This window comes from Melozone crissalis, unplaced genomic scaffold (genome assembly GCF_028551555.1).
Source record: "Melozone crissalis strain CALT ecotype California unplaced genomic scaffold, PUWL_Pcris_2 ptg000057l_1, whole genome shotgun sequence".
NCBI classification, from domain to species: Eukaryota; Metazoa; Chordata; class Aves; order Passeriformes; family Passerellidae; genus Melozone; species Melozone crissalis.
The window spans coordinates 4,482,166-4,501,811 of record NW_026535835.1 but is presented as its reverse complement, the minus strand read 5'-3'; the positions used below and the strand labels follow the sequence as shown (position 1 = coordinate 4,501,811).

The window sequence follows — 19,646 nt, the reverse complement described above, 5'->3', positions numbered from 1 at the left end:
AAACTCTGCTGTCAACCAGCAAAAAATAACCCCCACTGAACTCCTGAGTCCAGGAATGCCCTGGGAGAGCTCATCCCAGTCCTCAGGGCAGCACCCAGTGCTGGCACGGGTGTGTTGCTGACTCACTGGGCTCTGCAAGCCTGGAGCAACTTCTGAGGGGGCTCTTTGTGCTTGTGGCTGTCAGGGTTGTTCTGGTGGCTGAGGAAGGAGGTGGAGGAGTGTTCACACACTCAGTGATGGGCTGGTGATGGTAGAGTCACATTAAATTTGTGCCCTCAAATGTGGCTTACTGACCTTCCTAAAGCAGCAATAACTTGCTCACCAGTCTGCTCTGAATCCCCAGAGCTGACTGAGTTTCTGAAGTTCTCCAGGTGTCCCAGGGCTGATGATGATTGTGGCCAAGCTTGCTGTGCCAGGGCAGTTTTGGATGATACTGATACTTCTAACTTAAGAACACTGTTATAGTTTCAATCCTGACTTTAGTACATAGCCTAGTAGAAGCATTTGCTACCTGTAGTACTGGCTGCTGACTTGTCTTCAGGAAAGATTATAAAACTGTGAGAATTTTAGAGCAAATCCTGTAATATTGCAACCCTTCCTCTTTGCAGGAAAGATTTAATACTAAAGCCAGCAAAATTTGGAATATATGTGCAACCTCTTTAACCAGAGAGTGCTGGCATGTTGCAGCTTGCATAGCAGCCCTTGTCCTGCTGTCTGCTTTGGACAAATCTGCTGGGAGTGACTTTGCTGGAACCCCCTGTTCCCCTGGGTGTGTTCTGGACACAGGCTCTGTGTGTCAGGTGGCTCCAAGGCACAGTCACAGGTTTTCTGTGCCAGCCCCATCCCCTCCCTGTGCACAGAAGCTGTCTGGTGGTTATTTGCACTCTCAGCAAGAGCAGGGGAGAGGAGCTGTTAACACTGAGCATCTTGAAATCTGTGTTAAGTTGATGTTTTACATTCTGATGGTTTCTGTGTTTCACTACCAGTGGAGTGCAAAGGCTCTGCAGGAAAGGGACTGCTTGCCTATTCCAGCATATTCTAGTGTAGAATGTTCAGTTACCTTTGTACTTCTCAAGGGCTTCCCTGGGATGGATTCTCGGGATGCAATTTAGTTGGTGTTGCTTGTCTTAAATTTTTAGAAAGGGGAATTTCTGTGACTGAAAAAGAATTTGATTTCTAGCTGAGAGTGGAATTTTCTCATCTCCCTCCTCTTTAATGTCTCTTACCCACTGCAGGAACAAAGTATATTAGAAGGGGCAGAGACACATCTTTTATTTGGTGCATACATTTTATTTATATAATCTGTAATTTATTCTGTTGTTTGTGATAGCACTTGCTGTAGCAGTATAAACCAAACTGAATAGGAGCATTTAGGATGGTGTAATCATATTTTTGACCCTGCTTGCTGAAAGGCTTTAATCCTTCAGTGCCAGACACTTGACTCTGAAGCCTGATGCACATCAGTAATAGCAATACCTTGATGGCATTCTGTGTTCAGCCCCTCTCCTGTGCATTAGGGCCTGCAGGGAAGCTCTGCTGTTCTCCTGGGTGTGCTCACAGGAACCCCAGGGGGACACAAGACACGAGCCATTAGGTTCTGCTGGTGTCTCGGTGGGCACATGGTGTCAGCATCATTAGATCTGAAATCGTGTTCCTCATCTCACTGTACCTGTTTGACTACATCTGAAGCATTTTCTGGTTTCCTTTTCCAGCTCTGTTCTGTGCCATCACCTGCTCAGCAGCAGGTTCAGTGTGACATCAGCTTCCCTCAGTTCTGTCCCCTCTGCAGCAAAGTGCATCCAAGGGCTTCGAGGACTTTCAGCACTGTTACAGGAACAACCCTCTCACCTGTGTGCTCACAATTCCTGTGTAAAGCTCTAGAGTATCCCAGGGTTGATGTTTTTGGGATGTTAGTGCTGGGAATGCTACCACACCTTTCTGCCCAGTAGGTTTCAGCCAGGTTAATGTTCCCTGTGGTCAGGATTTGCCTCCTACCACAAGATTGTTCTGTTCATGTCACCGTGCTCCCGAGATCTGCCTCTTTCTTTTAAATAAACCAAAAACTCACAAAGTACCTCTATAAACCCCTGCAAAATCTGTACTGTAACAAATCTGTATAATTTGTATTGCTGTATAAAAAATTCAAATAAAAGCATTCAAACCTTCTAGGTTTTTGTCTTCGAATTTAAGGATTATTGTGTCCACAAGGATGAACTCAGCAGGATAAGAAAGGGAAGCTTTGTACCAGAGGGATGTTTGGGATTACTCTTTGCAAAGTTTGCTTGGCCAAAGTTTTGTGAGGCACCCAGGCACCCTGGCTGTGAGATGACTTTCCACTGGGTAGCAGCATTTATTTTCCTTCAGCAGGAACAGAGCCACTTTCAGTTTCAGCTCAGAGAGAGCCCACGTGCAGCTGGGGCAGGGGAGGAGGCAGCGCTTCCCCTTTGCCTGGGAAAAGCTCCTTCCACTCCAGCAGGGAGAAAAGTTTCTTGGTGAATACAAAGCACTACTTCAGCACAGCAGAAAATTCCCTCCAAGATGTGGCTTGAGTTAGAGCTGCTGTGAAAATGTTGCTGAGCAAATGGAATGCAGTGTAATCCCAGTTAGTGGTTAGGATGAGGCACAAGCTCCTTCTGTCCCAAAGCAAGAGGGGCTGGATGCTGCTGCACAGCAATGCTTGACTTGCAAAGCTGGTGAGCTTGGAGCCTGTTGGAGATTAAAAAACATATTGGAGCTTTCTCAAACCTTCCAGCATTGAGTGTGTTTGTGCAGAAGGAGGAGTTTCGATGATGCCTTGTTTCCCAGTCCTTGTTTCACTGCTGATTTTTGATCAGGGTTAGTCACAACAGCTGATTCCAGCAAAGTCAGCTGGTCTCTGAGCAGCCCCCACCTTTATTTGAAATAATGTAAATCAGCCCTCAGGGCATTTGGCATCCCAGGGCCAGGTAAGCTGAGCTGGGTAGAAGATGGGTTCTGATGAGTTTTCTGGACCCAAGAGATCTCTCTGCAGCTTGTCAGCTTTGTATCAAAAGGTGAAGAAGGGGATTAGGTTAACTGGTGAACCTTCCTGAAGGAGTAGGAACTATGTTATAGGGGGAAAACAAACCCAAGTTGAAATGGGTGAGCTTTGAAAAGAACACGAACGGTGAAATTACAATGTGGTGTTTCTGTAACTCACTGCAGTTGATAAAAACGTGCTGCTCCTTCTGTCAAATCAGAACTTGTTTCTAGCAGCAGGTCTGGATGAGGCAGAGGGGTTCCATGGGGGTTTCCCCAGCTGGGTTTGACCTGAGGGTCATTTTGTGTGTGCTGGAGGAGAGCTGATCTGGCCTCATGAAGAGCAGGACCTGTGGCTGTGCTGGGAAGTGCTCGGGGTGAGGGTTCACCCTAAACCTTTACAGGCAGCTCTTCTTGGGAGAAAAGTGAATGAGGGAGATGGGATCCACACAAAGATGTGTGCTGCTGCACTAATTACCCTCCATCAGGGTGGTTGGCCTCTGCAGAGGACTGATGGCTGTGAAGGGCACCCCTCTGCCCAAGAGCTGCCACCTCACGCTGGGGTGACCCTGCTGTGTCACTGCTTGGGCACAGAGCAGCTGCTGCTGCCCTGGGGAGGCTCAGTGTCCCTCAGGGGACATTTGGGAACCAACACAAGAACGATGCCCAGCCAGCCAGGACAATGTCCACACCGCAGCACTGAGGCTCACTTGGAGCTGACACCCACCAGAGGACCTGTAAACAAATATGTGGCACCTTTTTAGCAGTGGCTGTTCCTGGTGAAATTGATTTTGGGTACAAAAGATGAACTTTAAATGTCTCCAGCATATTTTGAGTATCAGTTCTGCTATAAAGAACTCTTTTGCAAAACTTCTGTTGTCAGCTTATGTGTGAACATGTAAAAACCCTGTTAGAAAGCTGGTAATAAACTATAATTGCCAAGACCTCTGCTAGAAATTCCAATTTTGTAACAACTCTTTTGGCAGTGAAAGAAACATTTCACATTTTGCAATGTCCTTTACACAGAGACCACCCAGAAACCACGTGAGAAATTAAAGCTGAGTCTGCCTCTTTTTATCTTTTGTTCAGATTATACTGATTTCAAGACAGGCTTCAGCACCCAGATTTTGTCTGGAATGTGCATTATTTTTGCATCTCAGGTTAGAATTGGAAGAGAGAAAGTCTATTTGCACATACAGTGGATAATTATCTTATTGAAGCAATGTTTCCTCTGAAAGTTTGACAGCCAGATTTCATCACAGAGTTGCAAAAATCGTATCCTGTTGGCTCCTTAATAATTTTTTGATGAAGAGTCACCTCCTTGCACAGAGAGCTGGGCGTAGGTGGCTGCCCTAATTTAAATATAACGAAATTTCCTTTTACTGAGCAATTTACATGTCAGAGAGGCTTTGTAGAGCCTTGGTGAGAGCAGCATGAAATGTTTTGTTTATGGTTGTAACTCGTGTGCCCCGTGGCTCTTGTACAGCTACACATTGATGAGTGTGTGCAGACTTCCCTAGTGCCTGAGCAGGGTTCTAGTGTCATGGACTGTGGCAGGGCTTTAAGCCAATGCAGAAATTCCCAATAGGGAATTCATGAGCCCTCAAGCACCAAAACATTTGAGGAATTGCTTTTTTCAGGAGTGAAGTGAAATTGTGCCAATTATGCTGCAGCGTTAGAGCTGGTTTTATTCTGACAGCACTGGACAGGAGGTGCAGCTTTGGCAGCAGTGACCTCAGGCTGTTTGCTGCCTTTGTAATTGTCCCCATCTTTTCCACAAACCCCAGAGAGGGATTTTGCAGTTTGCTGTTCCTGCTTTGAGCTTTTCCTGGCGGCACCTGCGGCTTCCAGCGCGCAGCATCGTTCATTCCTCTTTGCTGAAAGGAACCCTCAGCTTTTGTGGGGCACCCCAAGAGCACCTGAAGCTCAAGGGAAGTGGCTCCAGCGCTTGCTGTGTGTGGCCCCACGCTGCCCAGGCCTCCTGCTCTCCCCACAGGACACAAAGTGACCCCGGTGGGTTCGTGCAGGCGTCGCCTCTGGGGCCGGGCAGCGGATGTTGGGGTTGGTGATTCACAGGGGACAGGAAACCAGAAGTGCAACGAGCCCTGCGGGAGCCAGCTCCAGCCCCGGCAGCTGGAGCAGCTGGAGGAGCTGGAGCAGCTGGAGGAGCTGGGACACCCCAGGGACAGCGGCTGAGCCGGGGTAAGGTGGGTGAGGGACGCAGGGTGGGCAGGGAGAGCGCTCGGAGGGGCTGTGTGGGGACATTGGGGTGTCCCAGTGGGCTCAGATGCCACCCCAGACCTTGGTGACCTTTAAAGAGGCTCAGGGTAATCCCTGTGAAACCTCTCTGAAAAGCATCCTGGTGGATGTGCCCCCTCAGTGCTGCTCCTGGCCACACCAGCTCCAAGGCAGGAATTCCCACCTCTCTCCTCCCAGCAGCATTTTAGACCCCTCTGAGAGGAGCCCACCCCTCACAACCTGGGATTTCTGTTTTACAGCACTGTAATTCACCTCTCCTCGTCCATCTGCTGATGCCAGCGTGGGTTTAATGACATTATTTCTGCATTCCCGTCTTCTAAAATATTCTGGGAGGTTCAGCCTGTGCTGAGATTCCCTCATCCCTGCGTGGTCCTTCTGGCTCCTGCCTGTGGTCCTGCCCACGCTGCTCCCCCTCCAAAGCCCAGCCCTTAAAAATAAAAATAGATAATTCAAACTACACTTCCTGGGTTTTCCATTGATTTCAGGGCTGACTGGCATCATGGATATGAATGTATTTATTTCACTGCATGTAAGTGCTTGGAATAGCTAATTCTAGATAGAGAGGGATTTGGTTTTGCGTCAGTTTTCTCTTGTGTGAACGGTGTTCAGTGTAAGATGGGCCATGAGGCAGATAATTTAGCAGAAGAGGATAATTTTGGGGTAACCTTGTGTGAGATTGGCTCATTTTCGTGGTCCTGGACTCCTTAGTTACTCAGGGGTTCCTGTATTGCTAACATGGCACCCCCTGGGCTCCCAGTGGAAGTGAATGATGCTGGGAGGCTTCAGTGCTGCTGGAACAGTTACAAATACAAAATATGTCTGTGAGTTGCCTTCTTGTGCTGCCATGCCTGCTGTGATTGGGGTTTTGCACTGTATTTTCCACCCAAGGCTTTCAAAAAGCATTTTCCAAAGTTATAATCTACGTGAAAGTTGGTCTATCAATTCTAAATTTCCCCTTTTATCATAAGTTTTACTGAAATGCATCTATTGCCATGAAAGCCTGATCTGAATAGCTGTAAAACCCCAGATTTTAACTGCATGGCAGCAGCTTTCCTAAGAAGCCTGAGTGGCACAAATCTGTAGGAAATGAGATGTGCAGAGCTCTGGAAAGGAGCTCAGTGCTGGTCACTGAAATCATTCCAGCCCCAGCAGAGATTCCTTGTCTGAGACTTTAATTCCTGAACTGATGGGACTTTCTGTGGCAATCTGTGCCACACAGGCAAACAGAAAGTGGAGTTGCTTTTCTTAGACACATTAGAGACATTGGCTCAGGCTGAATATTGCATCTGTTCAACAAGTCAGTGTGCTGAATTTCATATGGTGAGTCTTTAAATACACTCTGCACTTCATATTTCATAGCAGTGACTCATCCTACCAGCCTGAATTAGAATTAATTTACTGCAAACTGGTGCACACCACAAAACTTCCTGCAAGGGAGAGAGATTGACTGGCTTATATTTGCCTTTTGGGCATTTTTTGATTGATAGATAGAATACATAATATAAATACATTAAATACATAATATAAATACATAATTTATTCTTTATCTTGCAGTGAACTCAGGGGTGGGCTTGACATCTGCAAAGGGCTAAAATGTCATGTATTCATCAGAAATCATCTCATGGAAAACCAGGCATTACTGAGGCCACATCTACACATTCCTCACACTCCTGGTTTCTCAGCAAAAAGTTAAAGTTCACTTTAAGTGCTCTGGCAGGTTTTTTTTTAGTGAGTTTTGTGCCTCTTCTGCTGCTTTTGGGAAGTTCCTCCAGACTTTCCATCCATTAGGAATTTTATTTCTATCCTGTGCATATCCAGCTTACATCCATGTGGAATGTGTTTTGAGCTGTTTTGCTTTTTAGCATTAGTTTTATTACATGGTTGTGACAACAGGAAGATGTTAGTAGCTCACATTTTAGGCAGCAGATTAAGGATTTAATGTCACAATTTATTTTATAAGTTTTTTGGCTAATTACACAAAGCAAAAGCATATTGAGAGTAGTTTTATCTAATTACTATAAGCACAGGTACCTTTGGTTAAAACAATGCTTGCTTATTTTGAATACAAAACACAACACATAGAGCTCTATTATTAAGCTTTAACTTCCTTAATATCTTGCTAGATACATTTTTTTGTAGCTTAGAGAGTTATTCAAGACAAGTGTTAGTACACAGACCATTATTCTATTTGTTCTTGCTTTTTTACAGTTTAAATATTTTTTCTGCTGATCAATCTCATGGCTGCTGCTCAGCTCTAATCACAGTTCTGCTGTCTCTGGGGCCTGCCTTATGCAGCTTTCCCAAAACCCTCTGATTTTGTGGGTTCCTACATGGGAGAAAACAGGTTCCCAATACTTTTTTTAAGAGTGCAGTGAAATTGTGCCAATTTAGCACCTTGGAAGCAGGGCTGGCCATCCATGAGCTCCACACATCCCTCTGTGCAGACACTCCACGGCTCAGGGCTGTTTGTTCTGCTCTGCAGCTCCCCAGGGCAGAGCACAGGGAAGCACATTCAGCCTTCCCAATATTTTATTTATATCCTGCTGGCCGTGAGTAAGTGCTTCCAGCCTTGTGCTTGTCATAAATCTGTTCATCACCTCCTTCTGTCAGCTCAGGGCTCCTACCAAAAGGAAGGATTTTCCATGGGTTGTGGTGTTTGGGGAGCACAAATGATCTCCAGGCTGATGTGTATGTGATTTGGGGGCTTTCTTGGGGTATAAAGCTGTGATGGGGTGGGACACACCATGTCCTGTTCATCCCACCTCAAAATCCACTTTTTGTGTCCCTGGCCTCAGGAGCAGACAGGTTTTGCTGCCTCACTGCCCGTGACCAAAATAAAACTGGCTCTGGAAGGGAGCAGGACTTGCCATGAACAGGGCAAACTGGGCCAGCTCTGCCTTGCTTTCACTTTGAAGAAAAAAAAAAAAAAAGAAGAAAAAAAAGACAAAAAAATAAAAGAAAAAAAGCCAGGAAACCCATAAAGCAGCAGCAATGCAGCCCTTTGTATTTTAGTCACCAGCACAGGACCAGCTTCCCTCAGCTGCCTCTTGGGGATGCTTTAGAGATGAACCACAGCTCAGGATTTCCATGGGGGATGCTGAGCAAAGGAAAAATTATGGGAAAAACCACATGGTTTTGACGAGGCTCTTTTGGGTTCTGGTCGTGCACCTCTGGAGGTCTCGGCAATTAAATTTAGAATCAATTGCTATAATATATCTTTCTTCCTTCATTCACCAATTTAATACAGGCTAAAGTTGTAATAAGAGGGGTTGAAGGTAGGCAGCAGGAAAGCTTCCTGATGTTCTGGCCTTTGGCACATTGAAGTGTCTCCGTCCCTAGGGAAAACAGAAAGTTGATCAAACCAAAAATAAATTAAAATAATCTGTAACTAAAGAAAATCTGACCCTGGGGAATAGGAATGGGAAAATGATCCATCTCAGTGCCAGCAGGCTGCTTTCTGTGGTATTTGTAGAATGTTTTGTATTTTAAAGGAAGAAGTTGAAGCCAAATCGTACTGATTGTTAAAAAATGTGAACTGCTGTTTGTGGAAAAGCCTGTTATGGAAAGGAGGGGAGAACCAGTGGCTGAGCCAGCTCAGGGCAGAAAAAAAAGCAGAAAAAGGAGTGGGGAATTTCACACTGGGAGTCCCTCTGAGCTGCAGGAAAGAGCCAGAACACATTGTGCAAAGGTCTTGACTGTTTAAATATTGCTGAGTGCCCCCCTCTTGCCCTCTCTTGTGGATATTAAAAGATTCCCGTCTGCTGACAGGTCTGATGGCAGCAGGGTGGGTTTGGGGACTGGGAATGAGAAATTCAGAGCAGTGCAGGAAAGGGCATCACCTCTGCTATAAGCCCAAAGTCCCTTCTTAATCCTCAGCAGCTCCCTGGGGGTGTGAGGGCAAACAGCGCCTGGATTTTGAGGCTAAAAGCTCTCTGAGAGATTATTGTATCTGCAGGGAATGCCATGACAAAGGCAGGAATGATGAATCTGACTCCATGTTCTCAGAAGGCTAAATTATTACTGTATAATACTAAATTATATTAAAGAAGACCATACTATACTAAAGAATACAGAAAGGATACTCACTCAATGCTGAAAAGATAATAATGAAAACTCCTGACTCTCTCCAGAGTCCTGACACACCTTGGCCCTGATTGGCCAAAGAGTGAAAACAACTCACAGCAGAATCCAATGGAACAATCACCTGTGGGTAAACAATCTCCAAACACATTCCACATGAGCACAGCATAGGAGAAGCAAATGAGATAAGAGTTGTTTTCCTTTTCTCTGAGGCTTCTCAGCTTCCCAGGAGAAAAACCCTGGGAAAAGGGATTTTTCCAGAGAATGAATGCCACAAGGGTTGGCCTCACATCCCCCTGTGTCCCCACAGCTGACAGGGTCCCTTGGCCATGTGTTTCAGGCTGGATTTGGCATGGCCATGCTGCAGCTGGAGCTGTGGGCGGCCGTGGCACTGATGCTGCTCGGGGTGGCCGTCAGCCTCTGCATCAGGTGCCAGCACTCAGGTAAGTGCTGCCCATCAGGTGCCAGCACTCAGGTAAGTGCTGCCCATTCCCTGGCTGGAATTCCCTCTTGGAATGTCCCCAAACTGTGTGGGTTTGGCTCTGCTCAGCTTTGCCCTTCTGGGGATGGGTTGTGGTCCATAGTGGCAGGTGCAACCTTCACCGAGATCATCCTGTGCCAATGGGTGTGAGCCATGAGAGCACCAGCAAACACACAGACAGATACACACACACACAGACAGACAGACAAAGCAACTCAACAGTGGAGACACAGAAGGGTCCAAGTGTGGAGTTCCAACAAGAGTTTATTGAGGTCTACCATTGAAGGGGCCCAGGAACCAAAGACAGACACAGGAGAGTCCAGGGTATATATCCAGGGAAGGGACCAATAGGGAATGCCAGGGTGGATGGGCGTGGTTACACAAACCAATGGGAAAACAGGGAAGGGAGAACATTCTAGAATGTGAACATATATGGGAAAAGGGGTAGGGAAGGCCAACGAGCCAATGGGGAGGACAAAAGCAGGATAAATTAACATAGTGCTGCAGAGCCCTGTGGGGGAAAGTATTTATTATTATTATTGTGAGGAGTGTTTGGAGCCTGTGGTGCATCTCTCCAGGGCATTGCTGTTATCTTCTCCCCAGTAAGCTCATGTGTTTCCACAGGGATGCTCCCATAGCTTGAGCACAGAAGAGGCTCTGCCACAGAGCCAGGAGGGAAGGAACCCCCAAAAGTGCAGCCCCTCTTCCTTGGGGCAGATGTAACTCTGAGATCCCTCTGTGTTGTTATCCTGGTGGGTGGCTTTGGGACTCCACCCGGGAGGATGAGCTCAGTGACACAAATCCTGCAGGGTCTGGAGCAGCAGGGCAGGCAAGGAACGGGAGTCTGGAGGATAAATTCACACAGAGAGAGGGTGAGCACCCAGTGGGGTTTGAGCCCCTCCCTGAGCATTGGGTGGAATTAATAATGGGTTTTAATGGGGGAGAGGCTTTAGTTTGGGTGGGTTTTAATGAGGAGGAGGCTGCAGTTTGGGGTTTGGGGCAGGACTGGCTGCTTTGCTCTGTGGGGTGTGAGACAAAAACCACAAAGCAAACACAGTTTCAAAAAATTTCATCAAAGCCCTACTGCAACTGCTGCTCGCTGCCGCCACTGTCCTGATGTGCTGAAGAAGCTTTGTGAATGTGTTTTATTGGCCTTTCTGATCTCTAACTCCCAAATCATCCTTTCTAAGAGCTTTTTGTTTCCTTGTGTTCCAGGTACCAAACAGGAGGCGCAGCTGAACGAGCGGAGGAGCCGGTAAGTTTCCTTTCCCAGTTGTGTTTCTCCCCCAAACAAATCACCCAGGGTGAGCCCCAGAGCCAGGCCCAAGCTGAAATCTGGGTTTAAATAAAATAAAATAAAATAAAATAAAATAAAATAAAATAATGGGAGGATGGGGTGCAAGGCAGTGTGCCCCAGCCCAAGGTGCTGCTGAAGGGGCAGTGCCTTCACAGAGGATAATCCAAAATGAAAGTGAAGCTCTGACTGTGATGACATTGAATCATTAACTAGTTGGAAAAGGTCTGGGAGAGAAGGGCAAGTTTTTATCCTGTTCTGCTGTGCCCTGAGATGAGATGGAAAGATTATTTACTCCATAAAGAAGCCCCTGCCCTTGGCTGGGATGGGTTGGACCATGCACCAGAGCAACCACTGACCTGCAGCACAAGAAATGAAGGAAATGCAGTGTACACACATGCTCTGCCCTTGTTTCCTTCAGCAACAGACAAACCACAGTAAATGATGTTAAAAAAAGAAAATTTGGGTGGTAAGCTTTGTTAAAGGAGATGCAATGTGGCTCTGCAAAGGCCTCCAAGGGGTTGGGTTTAGTTTCTGTGGGGAAAAGCTCCAGAGTGATCCATTGCAGACTGATGGAGCAGCCACTGAAGGCTCCATCCCTCATGGACTCTTGCTGAATTGTCCCAACTTCTTGAAATTTATGCCCGGATTAGGTGGTGTGGGCTCAGGTTTGTGGCGTTGTGTGCAGTTTTGGGAAGTGTGGTTTGCAAGCAGAGAGGTTTGACTCCATATTTGGGTTTTTTGACAGCCTTGGGCCATGAATCCCAGCTGGGTATGGGGCAACCCCAAGGAAAAAGGGGGAAAGGGATCCCAAAATTGGAATTAATAAATACCTGTGTAGAAACACCTGCAGTAGAAAAGGTGTTGAATTCTCTCATGCTCTGAAAAGCAGCTCTCATATTAACTGAAAAGTAAAGAGGTTCCAGGGCATAGGTTATCATTGATAATGTTATTTTATTCATGTTGATATTAAGGGATGATGGGAGGGGCAGGGGCAGCAGTGGAGGTGAAGCAGAGGGGTCTGAAGCCATTTCATGCATGAACAGCCATTTTTTTGTGGGTAAAAAGGTTCTTCTGGCCTTTGGTGGCTGAAGCATCAGAATGAGAATTTGTGACAGTGTTCACAGGGTTTTCAGATGAGGGAAGAGACAAGGATTTGACTCCATGTTTCAGAAGGCTTGATTTATTATTTTATTTTATGTATTGCATTAAAACTATACTAAAAGAATAGAAGAAAAGGTTTCATCTCAGAAGGCTAGCTAAGAATAGAAAAGAAAGGAAAGAATGATAACAAAGGTTTGTGGCTCGGCTCTCTGTCCGAGCCAGCTGGGCTGTGATTGGCCATTAATTAGAAACAACCAACATGGGCCAATCACAGATGCACCTGTTGCATTCCACAGCAGCAGATAATCAATGTTTACATTTTGTTCCTGAGGCCTCTCAGCTTCTCAGGAGGAAAAATCCTAAGGAAAGGATTTTCATGAAAAGATGTCTGTGACAAGAATTATCCTAAGTAATGTTTTCCTCATCCCTGGATCCTTCCCTTGCTAATGTTGGCTGTTCTACCCAGTGGTCCTAAACCACATCTTGTCTTTAAAGGATAAAGAAGACTCCAGGAAGATGCTCCCAGGTCACACAGGCCCTGCATGAAATGCTGAGCAATGCATCTTGGCATCTCACAGAGCCCAGCATGGTGCTCTCTGCCCTCCGCTCACCACTCAGGTCTCTTGTACCTGTTTTCCTTGCCATAAACCCCAACATTCAGCTGAGCTTGTGCTGCTGTTTTTTCCAGGCTCGAGGGCCAGCAGAGGTTTGAGGTGATTCGATCCCACACCAGTGAGTATGAGCATTGCAGGTGGCTCCTGCCTGCTGGGGTGAGGGCCCTGCCTCACAGAACAGGGGGAAATTCATGTTCAGAGGGTGACCTTGAGGCCAGGCCAGGAAATGATGAGGCCTGGACTGTCCAAGCCACCTTAGATGCTTCTAGGTGTGTGAGTTCTGAGCTCTGGTTTAAAAAGTGCCCTTTGCATTGAGAATAACCCAGTAAAGTGGTGTTGGTGAAAAGTGACACCTCTTGGAGCCATGCAGGGCACCCTGTCAGAGTGAAGGTGTGGGTGACAGAGTGACTCACCCATCACCCCCCTCGCTGCTTCCTGCAGTGGGTTCAGTGCTGAAATTCTGAGTTTTGTGTCCCCAGGAGCAGCTGCCAGGTCCCTGTGGGATGTGTCCGTCTGCAGATGGCTCTGTCCTGCCCGAGGGCTCTGCTGGCTCCAGGCCCCTCAGTTCCCCTGCAAATCTTTCACCCCAGCCTGACCAAACCCTTGGCTGCCTCTTGCAGTGTGGAGGGAGGGGAATGGCCCCAAATCAAGTGAATTTGGGACAGCAGGTGACAGCAGCTGGGGTTGGAGCTTCCTCCAGCAGTGTCTGCAGGCTCTGTGCCCTGCACAGACATCAGCTTTTTCTCTGGTTGTTCATTGCTTTGACCATTTTTGAACATTCAAGGAACAATCTGGAAGAGGAAAATACTTGCCAGTCCCAGGGATCCCTCTCTGGTGGATGTTCTGTGCTCTTTGCCACATCTGCTGCTGCCATAATAGTTAACACAGTCATTTTGTTGTTGTTCTTGCCAGTTGCAACCCGAAGGCTGGAAAAAAGTAAGGGACCTGAAGACTTATCAACAGCAAGGTAGGAAAAAACCCAAATAAAATCTAGCTCTAGAGGTTGGATGAAGTTCACCCAACATAGATGAACATTTGGGATTGCACTCTGGGCGCTACAGATGTGGCTTGGGCTGTATTTAGAATCAGAGAATAATTTGGGTTGCAAGGGACCTTTCAATGTCACCTAGTCCAGCCCCCTGGTGAGGAGCAGGGACATCTTCAACTGGATTGGGTTTCTTCACTTGTTGATGGTCAATATGTAGTATATTTAGACTTTTTGTGGGTTTTGTTCAGTCTGGCTGCATTCTTCTGGCAACTGATTAAATCAAACCCAGGGGAGTGAGTTGTGGCTCTACATAATGGATACATCCTGGAAAAGAAATGGCCATTATTCACTTACAAGCAGTTTGGGGTGATAAATCAACAAAACCCCTATCAACAAAACCCCCAGTAACTTCACTTCCATTGTAACTCTGCTGCAATATTCAAGCAAAGTTATTCCCATTTTGGGATTTTACCCCAGATTTTTAATCTCCCTTTGCTCCATGTGTATATTGATAACCTCACGGGGAGGTTTCATGGGTGGTCCTTCTGATGGTGTGCAACTGCTGGTCGGGTTTGCTCTGACCTGGCATTTTGGGTCTCTTTTCTCTCTTTCAGTAAAGCCACCGAGGAGCTCAGTGCTTCCCATCACCCTGGATACGGTGAGCAGCTTCCTGGGACAGGCACAGATACAATGAACCACAGAGCTGTTGGAGGAAGGGACCTTAAAATCATCTCATTCTACTCCTTGCCATGGGCAGGGACACCTTCCATTAGACCAGGGTGCTCCAAGCCCCATCCAGCCTGGCCTTGGGCACTTGCAGGGATGAGGCAGCCACAGCTGCTCTGGGCATTCTATGCCAGGGCCTCACTGCCCTCACAGGGAAGAATTTCTTCCCAAAATCCCTCCTAACCCTGCCCTCTGTCAGTGGGAAGCCATTCCCCCTTGTGCTGCCACTCCCAGCCCTTGTCCAAAGTCCCTCTCCCCTTTAAAGGTCTCCCCAGAGCCTTTTCCAGGCTGAGCAACCCCAGCTTACCCAGGCTGTCTCCAGAGCAGAGGGCTCAGCCCTTGGAGCACCTTTGTGCATTCCTCTGGACTTGCTCCACATCCATCTGAATTTGGGTCTGTCCTGGGTCTGAGTTTACAGCCCAGTGCTCATCCTGCTGTGGCTGGCCAGCCCTGGTTACAGCCACAGGCACAGATTGTTTAAAACATCACCCTAGCTGTCCCAGCTCCTGTACCCTGGCGTGTCCAACCTTGCATTCGTGTCCCCTGACCTCAGAGCTGAGCAGGGGTAGAGCTGCTGCTGCTGAAATATTTGGTGCTTTCCTCCATTGTCAATCTGCTGCCATCACTCACTTGAGTTCATGTGTAATGTCCCCTCTCTTGTCCCCAGGCAGCAGGGATGAGCCCAGGTACCAGAATTTCCTGGCAGGTAAATGCTGCAGCCAGGCCTGGGGGGCTGGGAAGGAAGGCTGGAGGGGATGTGGGGTCCAGGGAACGGGGGCTGGCAGGAGCACATTTGGTTTGCAGTGGATGGGGGCTGGCAGGGAGCACATTTGGTTTTGCAGGGGATAGAGGGTGGCAGGGAGCACATTTGGTTTTGCAGGGGATGGGGCTAGCAGGGAGCACACAGGCAGGCAGCACTGCAGCTGGCAGAGCTCTGGCTCGGTCCATTTAGAGATTGTTTTGTGAGCCACACGCTGACCTGATCTAATCTGATCTGATTAAGGGCAGGGCGGAGCGGGACGGACGCTGCCTCCTGGGGAAGAGTGAGCTGCTGCTTGCCCTAAGAGGATTATTGCTGTGTGGGGCTGTGCTCTGCTTTCCCGAGCCAGGGAGAATATTCCCCGTGTCCTGCCAGCTGGCAGGATGTGCCCATGAGAGGTGGAGAGCCGGGGTTTTCCAGGAGCTGGGCTGGATCAGGGCTCCCTCCCTGTGCTCCCTGCCCTGCTGTGGGCAGGCTTGGGGCTGTGGCTGTGCTGGGGGGTTTGTCCAGCTGTGCTGGGGGTTTGTCCAGCTGTGCCCAGCTGTTCAGGTGGATGCCATGGTGGGGTGCTGACAGCAAACCCTCGTTCTTGCAGAGAGCTGCCTGCAGGAAGACACTGCCTATGTGTAAGTACCCTGAGCTCTGCCAGCACGGTGCCATCCTGGTGCCATCCTGTCCTGCTGCTTGCTCCCAGAGCTCAGCCTGGGCTGGGCAGGAGGGATAACAGAGCTGCTCTCCTCACAGGGAGCCCATGGCTCTGGATCACTACTACAACTGCAGCAGGCTCTTCAATCCACCCGGTGTGAGGGCTCCAGGCAAGCAAGGTGGGTTCCTTCACCCAGCCTGGCTGTCCCTGGGCTCCAGGAGCTGCTGAGACTGCTCTTGCTGAGCTCTGTGGATGCCTGAAGCAAGGGGGGCTCCAGGGGACACATTCATTGAAAGGGTGGAGCAGGGCTGTGGGATTTGAGGGATGTCCAAGCCCCCATCAGTCCATCTGTTGCCTATAAACAGGACAGCCCCAAACCATTGGTGATTGTGATCCTGTGCACCCAATTCCATCCCTTGGTCATCACAGGCTGTCACTAAGACTGACAATTTTTTAGCTAATCTCCATTTCATTGTAGGAAACAGCCCACAGGTGCTGAGGCATCTTCCCAGGTCACTTAGAATTCCATAGGTCCTTTGTGACTCCTCTTTCTTCTCTCCATCAGAGAAAGATGAGGATTCCTATTCCTATGAAAATGTCACTGTTGGAGTGTCTCAGGGCTGTGATCCAGGTAAGGGTGCTGCTCTCACAGGTCAGGACAAGTGCAGAGGAGGATGGTGACTGCTCAGCCAAGGGAAACTTGCATGCTCCCAGCTCAGCTCTTCCTGCAGCTCTGCCATGGAGCTGGCACACGGGGGCTGCTGCAGGCACAGGGCAGGCCTGGAACATTTCCCCTTTCTGCAGGAAAATGCACATGGTGATGCTGTTTTGCAGAGATAACTAAAAACTCCAACTTTGTGCAAGTTGTAAAGCTGGTATGTTTATTACAGTGCTGGATGCATGAGGAGATTAATCTCCTTAAAAGACATGTGTACTTCTGGGAACTTCAGCTCTTTTTTTATCTCTTTCTCAAACACATATGCATACAATTTCACAATAAGTTTATACATATTCATTTTTACGAATTTCATGTGACATTTGTTGCTAGTTCTTTATCAGAAAGAATTCTTAAGTCAAGTTGACCTGCTCTCACAGCAGTCTTTCTGTCTTTATTATTTTCTGTCTCTTCCCCCTTATCTCTGTCTTTCACTGAAGCAGTTTGCAGTTAAGCTACATAGCTATGTTTTCTAACTACAGACTCAAATATGTACATTTCACTTAAATCAAAATAGATTTTTACTCTAAAAAATTCCTACTGTGTTTCAATACCTCCATCCTGGTGCCTTTGACTTGATGGTTTCTGCAGCAATTCAGGAGCTTTGGGGTCTGCATCTTTAGGTTTTTGGTGTTGTTTTAGCTAGGGTGATTATATTTCTGGCCCCTAGCTCAGGTTTCTCACCAAATCCAGCACAAGAAGGCTGCAGCCAGGAAGCTTGTGGAGGGTGACACTGGACCACAGCGTCCCTTCAGAGCTTCCAGCATCAGTCCTGGGGTGTTGCAGTCAGAATAGGAAGTCAGTTTGGTTTCCTTCTATGCATTAACACACTTTCTGCACTGCTGAAGGCTGCCCTGCTCCTGCCTGGCTTTGTGCAGTGATCAGAGGAGGCAGGAGCAGCAGGGACCTGTCTGATCCCCATCCCTGCCTGCAGAGACCCAGGCACATGGCCAGGCTGGGAAGTGATGAGGCAGCAGCAGCAGATCTGAGCTGGCTGGAGGCTCAGCCACGTGCAGGGAGCAGTGGGGCAGTGCCAGGAGGGTTTCACAAAGGTCCCTTTTTTGTCCATTTGCTGCTCAGTGTTGTCCTCTCCAAACTCTTCCCTGTCACAGATAATGCTGTGGACTATGAGAACAGCATGGCAATACTCACATGGAAGCTCCAGCAAGGGCAAGGTAGGTTTATTATTTGCTGTGTGGGGATGGGGCTTATGGGCAGAGTGCCTGGAGCACTAGGCCAGTATAGCCCATGCAAGGGCAGTGCAGCCATGACCTTTGAGTTAATTTTTTCCCCAAGTTTCCATGATAAATATCCAAGGCAATGTGCAAATTGTTAACACACTCCTGTTGCTGAATGCTGCTCTGCTGGGATGGGGTGTCTGTCATACTCCAAAGGCACCTGCCCAAACCCTGACCAGGGGATGCTACACAAAAATGTTGCTCTTCAGGTCTGAAATGCTCTTACATTGAGGTTGCCCCAGCACAGGCACAGCTGTGGGATCCCCTGAGCCACAGAACTCTGTGCACACACCCAGGGCTCAGCCCTTGACTCTCGTGCTGTGGTCAGGGGCCCTGTTTCTCAAGCTGACCTTTTAACAAGTTTCATTTAGTGTGTGGCTTCCTGTGAGGCATGAGGGTAGTTCTGGCCTGGGGGACAATGGGGACTGTACACATAGAAATATATTTAAGAGCTCTGGTGTGAAAGTTGTCTAAGCAAAGTGATTCCTGTTTGCACACTCTCATTTTTGGCTCTGAAGAGCTGCCCAGAGTCTTTGCAAATTTGCTGTGATCATTTTGAAGTCTCTTTCAAGGAGACCTTGACACTGGTGTGAGTTTTCTTAGCCCAGGCACAAAAACATGTCAGCAGCAAAGGCTAAATCCTGGCAGGACTCATGCTGTGTCATGGTCTGTGTGCTTTTACATTGTGTGTTTTTACAGCACTCACTGACAAATGCTTCATCCTCACCCACAGCCCCAGTGACAGAAAGCCTGGATGAAGAGCCAGACTATATCAACACAGCTCCTGGGTCAGGCCCTGCCCTGCTGCCAGAGTCAAGGTAGAAACAGAGTAAATGGTAATGTAGGGTGGAAGGATTTGGTCTATGGTGTTTATTTAGGGGGGGAGGATTTGGTTTATGCCGAAGGGGGTTCAGCTGGAGCTCTGCCCTTGCTGGCAGCACCAGCACAGCAGCCCATGTGGGCAGTGAGGAGCCCACCCTGTGCAGTGCCTCACCTCTGGCTGATGCCAGGCTGACTAACAGGGACCATGGAGACAAAATTGTCCAATTCCATGCCCCAGCTCCAGCACTGCCCTCCTACAAAAGGCACAGGATCTCCAAACTGCTCCAGAGTAAACCTTGAGTTAGTGCTGCCACATGCTGTGGGCAGGGACACCCAAACCCTGCTCTGAAGCAGGGATTCCCTCACCTGAGCCCTGCCTGCTGTGCTATGTGGTCACACATCCTGCCCCATCATCAGCACCAGCCTGATGCTGCTGATAAAGAATTTCTCACAGCAGAGAAAGTAAAAAATCTGCAGAGCTGCAGGAAGGGTGCATGACACTGAGGGACAGTGAGTGATGTGCTGGTCAGTGCTGGTCACCCTGCTCCAGACTGGAAGATGGACTGGGACCAGTATCACTCTCCTTGTTGGGTTTTTTCCCTCTTCAGCACCTACAGAGGCCCAGTGGGATTGTCCTTATGCCACAAGCCAGCTGCTCTAGTTTTATAGGGTTTTATGTTCCCCAGACTGTCCCAAAATTGGATCTTTCTGAAGCCATGCAGAATACTTAAGATTTGTCCCCACCATGCAAAGCACAGTCATCCCATTCTGCACACTTGGGCATTTGCTTCTGCTGGATGTAGCTGGACATAAAAAAGCCAGCCTGAGAAACCTGACCACATCTTGCTGCCAGGCATCTTTTTGCCATTGTAATGATGCCTCTGTAGTACCCTGATCTCAATGTCCAACCAACAAATGGCAG

At 48.1% G+C, this 19,646-nt stretch overlaps 1 protein-coding gene across 1 annotated transcript; it reads left to right on the top strand.

Annotated features, from left to right (window-relative positions):
- Window positions 1–5,871: 5,871 nt before the first annotated feature.
- LAT2 (linker for activation of T cells family member 2) lies at window positions 5,872–18,724 on the top strand. The gene is made up of 12 exons (XM_054287502.1): window positions 5,872–5,916; window positions 9,647–9,779; window positions 11,033–11,072; window positions 12,904–12,947; window positions 13,742–13,796; window positions 14,432–14,475; window positions 15,211–15,249; window positions 15,899–15,929; window positions 16,048–16,127; window positions 16,515–16,580; window positions 17,777–17,839; window positions 18,636–18,724. Exons 1-12 carry the CDS (start codon window positions 5,872–5,874, stop codon window positions 18,722–18,724), a joined length of 729 nt encoding a protein of 242 aa, XP_054143477.1.
- The last annotated feature ends 922 nt before the right edge of the window (window positions 18,725–19,646 follow it).

What these genes read in the sequence shown, in the direction of transcription:
- LAT2 (XM_054287502.1), top strand. Translation starts at nt 5,872, where the DNA reads ATGGGCCATGAGGCAGATAATTTAGCAGAAGAGGATAATTTTGGG. An exon ending in CAGGAAGACACTGCCTATGT is followed by an intron (nt 15,930 to 16,047) that starts GTAAGTACCCTG and finishes CTCTCCTCACAG; the next exon opens with GGAGCCCATGGCTCTGGATC. An exon ending in GAGGGCTCCAGGCAAGCAAG is followed by an intron (nt 16,128 to 16,514) that starts GTGGGTTCCTTC and finishes TCTCTCCATCAG; the next exon opens with AGAAAGATGAGGATTCCTAT.